The 11,505-nt window shown below is 44.3% G+C and overlaps 1 protein-coding gene across 1 annotated transcript in view; it reads right to left on the reverse strand.

Annotated features, from left to right (window-relative positions):
* The window catches only part of kif26bb (kinesin family member 26Bb), a 59,049-nt gene extending 53,283 nt beyond the window's left edge, over positions 1 to 5,766 (reverse strand). Inside the window, exons 1-3 of the mRNA XM_063222178.1 lie at positions 5,668 to 5,766; positions 5,423 to 5,455; positions 4,426 to 4,572 (exon numbers count right to left, since the gene is read on the reverse strand). Coding sequence (XP_063078248.1) covers positions 4,426 to 4,572; positions 5,423 to 5,455; positions 5,668 to 5,766 — 279 coding nt within the window. The remainder of the gene's footprint in view (positions 1 to 4,425; positions 4,573 to 5,422; positions 5,456 to 5,667) is intronic.
* Between the last annotated feature and the right edge of the window lie 5,739 nt (positions 5,767 to 11,505).

Raw genomic sequence — 11,505 nt, forward strand, 5'->3', positions numbered from 1 at the left:
GCTTCTGAATCCCAATCTGTCACCCAGAGCCATGTGGGAGCTCTCCTCTTCTTTAGCCTTCACCCATCACCACAACTCATGATTACAACATCACATCAGGACATCAGGACTTCCTTATATGCCCCCCACTCTCTTCCTCTTCCTCTCTTCATCACGCCATCTATCTCTCTCCTTCCCTCCACCCCTCTCTCTTCCTCTATTCATCCCTCTATCTATCTCTCTCCTTCCCTTCATCTCTCTCTTTACCTCTCTCTGTCCACTTCATCCTTTGTGTGAACTCTGATGAAATTCTCCTCCCATTCTCTCTGATAGAAAGGGAGAGAGAGAGAGAGAAAGAGACAGAGAGAAAGAGAGCTCTCTCTCTCAATCCACACTTCCTCTGGATGGACTCTGTGATCACTCCATCCAAAGCGCCTCATCTGTCCACATGCTCTATCTCTCTCTCTCTCTCTCTCTCTCTCTCTCTCTCTCTCTCTCTCTCTCTCTCTCTCTCGACTAGCCACTCCATCCTTTCTATGAATGTATTTACCAAGCCCTTAAAATGACATGTGAAATTAAAAAACAATACCAAGCGTTCCTCCTGCGCAACAGTGGACACCAGAGACTTTGGCGAGTGCACCTGAAACTTATGTGTAGGCACCTGAAACTGTAGTTTCTGGTGGGCACGCAGGGGTGTAGTGGGCGCGGTACGTGGGGGTACGCAGTCCACCCACTTCTCCTTAAGTGAAATTAAAAAAAAAAAATCTTCTGCCCATGTTTGAATACAAAAAGGAATGATCACATAGCAGTATTGCTGATTATTGGCCAAAGAGATGAAAACGGAGAAGCAATGACGGTAGATTAAGGATAGTCGGGGGGTTTGACGTGATAAGTTGCCTAATTATTTGATGACGTTAAAAATCGTGTACCCCCACTTAAAAAATCCCCACTACACCACTGTGGGCACGACAACATTTCTGGTGGGCACCCTTGTTTTTTTCTACTCTATCATTTCATTAAGGGCTCCGTATGTATTGGTAATTTCCCACATATATATTCCACATATTCTCTCTCCCAATCCGCACTGTATATGCAGTGGTCAGTCTAAAGCTCTTTCACTCTCTCACTCTCTCTCACACTCTCTATCTCTAACTCTATCCAAAGTGCATCCTCTCTCCACATGCACTCTCTCTCACCCTCTCTATCTCTCTCACTCTCTATCTCTCTGTGGAGTAGAGGTAGTGGTCACTCTGTCCAAAGCAAAGCATGTCTCTCCACCTGCTATCAATCTGCACTCCTCTCTCTCTCTCTCTCCACATTGTTCCATGTCTTCTCTCTCTCTCTCTCTCTCTCTCTCTCTCTCTCTCTCTCTCTCTCGCTCTCTCTCTCTCCACATTGTTCCATGTCCCCCACTGCCTCCTCCCCGGCCCACTATAACCTGTTCCTCTTGTTTCCTTGCCCAGCATGCGCTCGTCCACCTGCCACTTTGGAGACTTCAGAGAGATGGCACTTTGCCGTGTCCACACCACCACCCCCACAACCACCACCACCACCACCCATCTCTCTCTCTCTCTCTCTCTCTCTCTCTCTCTCTCTCTCTCTCTCTCTCTCTCTCCCTCTCTCTCTCTCTCTCTCTCTCACACACACACACACACACACACACACACACACACACGCACACACGCACACACATTGCCCCCTCCCCCACTAACTACGACAGATTTCACCAGAGCAGAGACCCTAATAAAAGCTAGCGCCCATGCCGTGTTTGTATGCTAGTGACTGTGGCTTGTAGCCTACTACAAGCCCAACTAGCCAACCCAGCGAAGCTTGTGTGTGAGCCCAGCGAAGCTCGGTTAATGAACCCCTATACCGTGTCATCTGGTCCCACCAGCCTCAAGTGTGTCGTCGCACCACATGAACGTGTGTCACTTCAGCAAGCACATACACACATACCACTGAACACCACTGAGAAACGACCACTTGTAGAGAAACGTGATTTGTAGAGCTAGAGACACACCTTCTCTGGTCGAAAACCAAAACATGCTCAAATGAAGCATCTCTGTGGTTTAAACCCATACGACCGGCAGCATGAGTGTGTGTCACTCACTACACAACAACCATCACTTCCGTGACACACAAGCCTTCTAGGTTAGTAGTACCAAACATATTCAAATGATCCATCTCTCTGATTTCTAGTCAAGAGAGGAAAAAAAACATACTTGAATGAACCATTTCCATGATTTTTGGTCCAAACCCAAGAATGTTCTGCATGAATCAGCTCTCCGATTTCTGGTCCAGAAAAAAAACATGGCTGAATGAATTAACCATGTCCCTGGTTTCTGGTCCAAGTCCATATGTGCCTGAATGGAACCACCTCTATGACTTCCGGTGGAAATCCAAATATGTTTGAAATGAAACATCTCTTCCATTTATGGTCAAAACCTGGAAGCGCTTGACTGAACGATTTTTCTGATTTTGGTCCAAACATGCTGGACTGAATTATCGCTACAATTTCTGGTCCAAAAACATGCAAAACTGAACCATTGCAACAATTTCTGGTCTAAAGTCGAATTAACTGCCTTTTCTGATTTCTGATCCAGCCACAAATGTTGTATCATCAATAGAAGCATCTCTAGTCCAGGCACACAACGTAGTGTCACATGAATACAACTCTCTGATTTCGCTTTCAACCACAAACGTTGTATGGTCATGCATGAAACCATCTCTCCAATTTCCAGTTTTCATTTATTGGTCCCGTTCACCAGCACAGGAATGAACACTCCACTCCACCCGCTGATGAAATACTATCAGGCTATTGATCCCTTTCTTTTGTGCGTCTCCCTCCCCTTTTATCCAGGGCTGGACTGGGTGAGAAACAGGGCCCGGGCACTTTTGGCTTAAAGGGGCCCCTGATAATAAATTGCAGTGCAGAACTGACTCAGCATTTTTTTTTACAGGGCCCACCGGGAAATGCCTGCTATGCCAGAGGGCCAGTCCAGCCCTGCTTTTGTCTGTGTCTTGTTTTTAAAGAGAGGATGGGTTTTTATGTGGAAGATAAATCTCTGTCTACTTTCTCTCCATTAGCTCAGTCGGCTAATGCTAATGCTTCCCTGTCAGCCTTAATCGCGGCAGATAGCGGACTGTGAATCAGTGGAACTGACAAGACACATACGCACACACTCACACACACACACACACACACACACACACACACACACACACACACACACACACACACACACACACACACACACACACACGACCACACACACGAGCCAGCATGGTCGTGTGCTGGGCAGACCGCTTCAAATCACCCGTAAAATGATCCCTGAAGTAGTATGACGTTATGCGTGGCAGAAGGGTCAACCTGTGTTTCACGTTTGACATGATAATGGTTTTTCCCCGTGGCAAAGGCACTAACGATTTTTTTTTTTTGCCGGACACACTTCCATTGTGCCTGAGGTCTGTTCTGTCCAAAAAAAGCACAATGTCTCTGGACAGTAGTGTGTTAAAATAAAACCAATTTTTCCTCTGCTCACTTGAAAAGCGCTGAACAGACCTTCATGATGTAGGCTACTCTACGGTTTCTATGGTGACATGCTTTTGTAAAAGGTGCGATAAGCATCACTTGACTGAAGTAGAAAAAAAAACTGTGAAACCCATTACCTGAAAAAGCACAGTGTACCTATTTTCATGAAGTGTAACAAAAAAACTAAGTAAAAAAAAGCAAATATTACTGGGGAAGTTGTCATTTATGGCATTAATTTTAATCAATCCTGTTATTTCTAACGTGTCATAGAGAGCGCAGCGTAATGGTGTATGTAGGTTAATGAATTCAGCCTTCTTCATTCACTGCCATTAACGGCTCCTGCTTCACTATCCATTAAAGCCCTCTGCTGTGACAGCTCATAAATTAAATAAAAAAAGGATTGGCCCTGCTGTGGCCAAACGGTAGGGCACTCGTCTACCATGCGGCTGACCCGGGTTCGATTCCCGGCCCGGGTCCTTTGCCGGGCCTTCCCCATCTTTCTTTCCTCACTCGCTTCCTGTCACCACCTTCACTGTCCTTTCATAAATAAAGTTAAAAAAAGACAAAAAAACGAATAAATAAATAAATAAATAACAAAGAATGGACAGATTTTCAGCTTTCCATACCTGGTGGTGATGCAGAGAGGCCCCATTGCTTTGGAGGGCCGACCCAAACCCAAACCACTGAGCCTCCAGACTAGCCCCCCCTTCCGGCCCAACGTCCTTGCCCTGACCGCTGGACCTCGGCGCGGGCTTGGCAGGGCTGGCGCGGGGACTTGAGGTCCTGGGAAGGGTGTTAGGGCCTGGGGCTCGTTTCAGGGGCCGGCGGGGGGAGGAGAGGCTGGGGCTGTGGCTGGGGCTGGGAGTGGGGCTGGCAGAGGGAGAGGGAGAGGGAGAGGGAGCGGGACGGTGGGCCCAGATGGCCTGCTCCTGGGTGAGGATTGTGTGCAAAGCTTTCTGCTTCAGCTGCCTCAGGTTGGTGGCACAGACGTCACAGTGGCCGTCACCCTCGTACCACGCCTCCATGGCACAGAGTGGCGCGCCGCTCGGATCATCTGGGTTCTAAAGCAAACACATGGAAGTTCATACATTTTGTGGTAGGGACCTGGAAACGCGTATAAACTGGTATAACAAATAAACTAATAGTATACTGCCAGGGAAACTAACTAATTAGTAATTGCATTTACTCAAGTAGCTTTTATGAGTGCTGTGCTTTGTAATTCTTAAGTAGTTTTTAAAATTGGTAGGCCTACTTTCACTTGTACTTGAGTATATTTTGATCCAAGTACTTTTCTCAACCACACTGGGATTGGGTACTGAGTAAAATTAGACTGATTCAGACAACATGACATGCACAATAATAAATTCTGCCGGAAATTGAAGAAAATTACTTTGAGGTACCATTATAACACAGTAATAGGCTGGGCTACACATTTCAAGCAAAATGATAGTAAAGACCAGCAATGAGATGGATACCTTTTAGTGCAGGCATTTAAACCGAGACTACTCATAATATGTTGATTGAAATGAAAATCAGCCCATCATGCCACCATGTGCCCTTCCCATAATCACAAGAGCTGGGGAGTGGGGACGAATGAATCACTTCTTGGCTGCAAGCAGGAGCTACAAATCGATTGAAACTCATTTTCAGGGGAGGGTAAGAGGGACCAGAAACCCCAACGTGTCCAGATATCTGTAATGGATCTCTGAGGCAAGGCATATGGACCCGGCTACTAATGCTGCCACTCAAGTGGATGAGTGACCCGTTATGAAAGCGTCAATCTTATCCCCCGGCCCTTTCTCTTTGAGTTAATTCCAGCGGTGCGCTGACCAAAAATGACTAATACTTTAGCCGTACAAATTCTGCGTTTATGTTAAAATGGTTTAGACATACAGTATGCATATAGCCTACCTTGTTGTGTATGAGCAGCCTCAGGGCTTGTCTCTTCAAGACATGTAAGCGCGAGACACAGCTGTCGCACAAAACGTGATCGTAATCCAGGGACTTTTTGCCTCTTGACTCTGGAGACAGAGTGCGGTGGTAACCAGTGGTAACCGACTCGCTGATCCCGGGAGGGTACGGTGCCACCAGAGAGCCCAACGAGGAGAAACAAGATCGGAGGGATGAAGTGCCATGCCCGTGCGCGTGTGTGTCACTTGTGGAGCCCGCGCCTTCAGGGGAGGGACGCTCGCTGTACCCCGCGTGCGGGCCAGTTTGGCACCGCTTCCCGCGAGACAGACCGCCTGCTTGGTCATCTGTTAGCTGTGAAAAGTAATTACATCTGAGATATTATTTTGCTGTTGAGTATATGGGTGAAACATGCTATGCCTAGATGTTTAAAACATTGTCAGGTGGCTATGTCGTCATATAAACCGGCACTCAGTCTAAATGAGAAAGATATGACTGACTAGGCTGTAGATAAAAATCAATGAAGTATTAATATTTAATCATACGAACCACATATCTTCTGGCGCGGGTAACCTGAGATGGTCCACTCTTATCCTCAAAAGGAGAGGTCATTGCGAAACAAATATTTAAGGCACCGATTAAACAGGATGCACTCTACAGCAAGCACAGGTCCATTCCATATGATATAATTGCAGAAATCTTAAATCCACCTTCGCGACAGCCAATAACAGTATTCCGCCTTGAAAACGTCTTTCGCGAACGCCTTTCACATCTTAATGTTGCCGTTACACCCTTGATGTATGTCCATCCTTCAATTGTCTATCATAATATTGAGCTCTTCCTGCGCGTAAAAGCGCGCGCGTGTTCAAGAGGTGTGGAGATGGCACGCGCTAATTAAGAACTGGTGTCCGTGTCTTTATATCTGTCGAAGCATCACACGACGTAAGCCAACAATAATCTTGGTACCCCATGGCATCTTTCTATGGTCCTGATATTCATGGAGTCGTCGAAAGTTAAAAACATGTAGAAAGACTAATTAAAATGAATTAAAAACTGTTAATATTGTACATCTCCGCAGGGTTCTCAAAGTACACCGTTGTGCCAGATACACTCCTCTATGTCCTTTTCAACTGTTCACGCCTATGCCCTCCACTGAAAAATAAAATCCCATCCGTGGTCATAACCCATATAAGCTATAGTAGGGCTTGGCAGTATGTTATGATTCACGAGTTATCGGAACACCCAAATTTAGTTGAGGGAGGGCGCCACCTAGCGATTATTGATGTCATTGATTGGTATGGTAAATGCCATGCCTGTTTTCATAAACTCAGTTTACAATGACTTCAATTGTGTGTGGTTTTATTTAAAAATCTCTGGGGGTTATTTCAATATTAATTGATTTACAATATGTAGGTAGGCTAATGAATCAGATGTTCTGATTAGATGGTGTATGAATATTTTGTATGATACAACACTTCTTTTTTCTGGATTAAAAGACACAGCATTTGTTAGGACTGATATGCACTAATCAAGCTGTGTTTTTGACATGTAGTCTGTAGTTTTGCTGTCCGCTGTTTTTGTGTTTAGATGTGGTGACCCTCATTCCCCTCTTGCTTATACCCCATACCACATTTTGGTGCTTTGGTGGTATGGGCATTCCAACTCACGAGACCTAAAACCACATTGAGAATCAATGGAATGTTACCAGGAGGACTTTCAGTTCAGGGACACTGCACTGAAAATCAAAGAAGACTTGGCAGCCAGGCAGGTAATCTGTGTTTCCATAAATGCCACAGGCAATCAAACACAGTCAGGTTTTAAAGGGATACTGTGTGAGATTTTTAGTTGTTTTCCAGAATTCATGCTGCCCATTCACTAATGTTACCTTTTTCATGAATACTTACCACCAGCATCAAAGTATTCATTATGACTGGAAAAATTGCACTTTTCATACATGAAAAGGGGGATCTTCTCCATGGTCCGCCATTTTGAATTTCCAAAAATAGCAATTTTTAGCTGCAAAAATGACTGTACTTGGACCATACTAGAAAATATTAGTTTATTACTTAGCAAACTTTCATGTAAAGATCAAATTTGGCAATAGGCAACCCAGTTTCAATGAGCAGCATAGTTGCAGTACCTTTTTGACCATTTCCTACACAGTGTACCTTTAACCCTATTCAGACTGGGCTTTTTTGGCATTCCTGGGCCTGGGGGGGGGCTCTTTTGACCCCCCCCTCATAACTCATGAACAGAATATGGTATAACCACCAAACTTTGGGGAGATGATCTACATATGGACATCTATGAATGACGTCATTTTTGTGTCATTATCTGGTATTATGACGTCATTATGACATCATCTGTTTATAATACCCAAAATCTCGCCATAATGTATTTTCCATCAAATTTAGGTAATGCACTTACATTTTAATGATTATATGCTTCAGACCACTTTAATGCTCACAAAGCTGTCTGATGCTAATGGAAATAACAAAAAAATATGAAAAAGGAACAATAATGAGACTTAGATCAGTGATTTTCGGTCAGACATACCTGTCAGAAAACCGTTGCCATGGCAACGGCAAAAATGATGAACATAATCTTTTGGTACTAAACTGTAGCCAACTAAATGTTAGGAAAAGTCACCAAGTTTCGTAGTCATAGCTTAAGTCGTTAAGGAATTATACTACATCAAAGTTGGTGCGGGCACTTTTAGCCCCCCCCCAGTCTGGATAGGGTTAAGCATTAAACCAGGTTTGGTATAAGTGCCATTAACTTCTATACAGTATTCTATGTTTTGTTTATGTTGTCAGGGTTTGTCTGAGCTGAAAGCCTAAAATATGTACATATGAGCTGCCTTGCCTAAATATATGTAAGAGTGAGCTGTATATGGACCGGTCAAACACTAACTTCTGTGCTAACCCTGTTACATAGATTTTTGAAAATAAAGTACACTTGACTTGACTTGACTTGTGTAAGGATGTGTGTAATATCTCATGGGTAATGTCTTCTGTATTTATGTATGTAGTGTTAATTTAACCCTGGGATCAATAATGATACTCTACTAAATAAACGCAAATACTTGAAATATCGTAATATGTGGGCAATAAATCTATAGGCCCAATGTATGAAAGTTTACATTTTTGAATGAATTATGGAAATAAATTAACTTTTCCATAATGCTGGAAAGGAGCTGTACTTCTTCATGTGTTCATGAATACTCTCTGCAAACTCAAACACATGCCGGAGCAGCAGGCTCTACTTTCTGAGGAAGCTGAGATCCTTCAGTGTCTGCAACAGGCTCCTGCAGATGTATCCCAGTCTGTCATGCCAAGTGAAAGTGAAAGCCCAAATGGGAAACTCCAACTCCCATTGTCATTGTGGCACAGCACTCCACACATAACAAAATTGCATTTATGCCTCACCTGTGCAAGGGGGCAGCCCCCAATAGCGCCCCAAGGGAGCAGTGCGACGGGACGGTACCATGCTCAGGGTACCTCAGTTATGGAGGTGGATGGGGGAGAGCACTGGTTAATTATGCCCCCCACCAACCTGGCGAGTCGGGAGTCGAACCGGCAACCTTTGGGCTACAAGTCTGACGCTCTAACCGTTTACCCATGACTGCCCTATTTTATTATTTTACAGTAACAGTTATTTTAAAGCATGGTCTGCTGTGGCATGCTGCGGCCGATAGACATTATTATTAAGCATTATAGAAAGCTTTTTCAATGGACACTTTTTCTCTGGGCCATGCACAGTGACTTTTTGATACTCCTGGACACTTTTCACTTTTTGACTATTTCGCTGCTCTGTACTCTCAACTACTGTAGGCTATGGCACATGTGACGCACCACTCTTCTCCTTGTGTGTGTGTGTGTGTGTGTGTGTGTGTGTGTGTGTGTGTGTGTGTGTGTGTGTGTGTGTGTGTGTGTATGTGTGTGAGAGAGAGAGAGAGAGAGAGAGAGAGAGAGAGAGAGAGAGAGAGAGAGAGAGAGAGAGAGAGATCTGCCTTTGGCTATGTATGTAAGCGTGTGCTATATGGTTAATATAGGCCTATGTGCAATGATGCAGTCTTGAGGATTCTGTATGTATGCTACTGGACTCTACTAACGGTAGGGCACTCATCTACCATGCGGTCCACTTGGGTTTGATTCCCGGCCCGGGTCCTTTGCTGACCCCTCCCTGTCTCGATTCCAATTCGCTTCCTGTCCACCTCTCACACTATCTTATCAAAAAAGACCACACACACACACAAAAAGAGAGAGCTGTGTGCGTGTGTACATGCATGCAGAGGTGGGGTGTGGCCAAACAAACATTGGCCCGTTCTCAAAACCTAGTGCAGTGCACGTCCAAGTGTATCGGCCTAATTAGTCATGCCCAGAGATTGGATACTCTTTGGTGACCTCTACGGAATATCCAATCACTGGGTGTGACTAATAAAGAGTATCCAATCACTGGGTGTGACTAATTAGAGTAGAGTAGAGTAGAGTAGAGTAGAGTAGAGTAGAGTAACTTTATTAATCCCCAGGGGGAAATTCAGGTATCCAGTAGCTTACATAAATACACAAATAAACGAATGCCCACATGGACATTTCAAGACACAAATAACACAGGAATAGTCAGGGAGGGGAAAATAAAAATAGTAAAGATAAAAAAAATGAAAAATGAATATGTAAAAAATGTAGAAAATGTAAAAAGTTAATTGTGCAAAAAGACATTATGTAAGTTGGGATAGACCATGTGCAGAAAACATACTCTGTCAGTTAAGGAAGACAGTCTTAACATGACCAGTGTTGACAGATACATCTATGATATAGTATAGTACTGTATGTAGAAGTAGGCAGTGTACAGAGTATGATAGGGGTGAAAATGTCTCACAATGTCACAGTAAAGTACAGGTAAGTGTATAGACAACCACACGCCCATGCGCACACTCACGCACGCACACACACACACACACACACACACACACACACACACACACACACACACACACACACACACACACACACACACACACACACACACACACAAAGAGGTTCCCAGTAACTGGGCCAGCTCCGCCAGATCACAGTCTTTGCTTGTGGTAAGCAGGAAAAAAGTATGTCCAGTGGTAAAGAGTCAAAAGTTCCTTAAAAGTGCAGTGATTGGACAGCACACACACACACACACACACACACACACACACACACACACACACACACACACACACACACACACACACACATTAGGCTGATACACTTAGAAGTGCACTGCACTAGGTTTTGAGAAAGGCCCGTTGTGTTCAACTTGTGATCCCCCATCTCTTTGGACCAGGCACAGTGACTTTTGACACTCCTTGACACTTACAACTAGAGCTGGGTATCGATTCAAATTTCAAGAATCAATTCAATTCCGATTTTCAAGCTTTCAGAATCAATTTTTTAATGTGCATTACGGGAAAAGCTGCAATATATACAAATGCTAGTAACGTAAGTTACAATGTGTTTACTGCAACTTGGATTTTATTGGTGTTCAGTGTGGTGGGCCAGAAAGAAGCTATGCTTGAACCTGCCACTTTTTATGCTGCCGAAACACCTCCTGGATGGGAGGTGAAAGAGTCATGACTCATGAGCTTGATTTACACAGTAAATTGCGAGATCCATATCAAGTTATTTTTGCAAGAGTAACTAAAGTAACGCAAAGTGTAATGCCTTAAATTTTAATAGCCTATTATAGTGCAAGGGATTATTTTGAAAAGACAAAAACATGTCATCAGTAATGCATTACAATTTTTCAGTAACTTGCCCAACACAGTAACTTGGTGATCGGCCTTTGGCTAAATGGTTAGCCTATGTGAAGTGAAAACCCAACTGGGAATCTCCAACTCCCATTGTCATTGTGACAAAGCACTCCACAGCACACAAGTGCACACAACAAAATTGCATTTATGCTTCACCCGTGCAAGGGGGCAGCCCCCAATAGCGCCCCAAGCGAGCAGTGCGGTGGGACGGGTACCTCAGTCATGGGGGAGATCACTGGTTATTTACGGCCCTCACCAACCTGGCGGGTCGGGACGGGAGTCGAACCAGTACCTTTCGGCA

Source organism: Engraulis encrasicolus, chromosome 18, assembly GCF_034702125.1.
Source record: "Engraulis encrasicolus isolate BLACKSEA-1 chromosome 18, IST_EnEncr_1.0, whole genome shotgun sequence".
In the NCBI taxonomy this organism is placed as follows: Eukaryota; Metazoa; Chordata; class Actinopteri; order Clupeiformes; family Engraulidae; genus Engraulis; species Engraulis encrasicolus.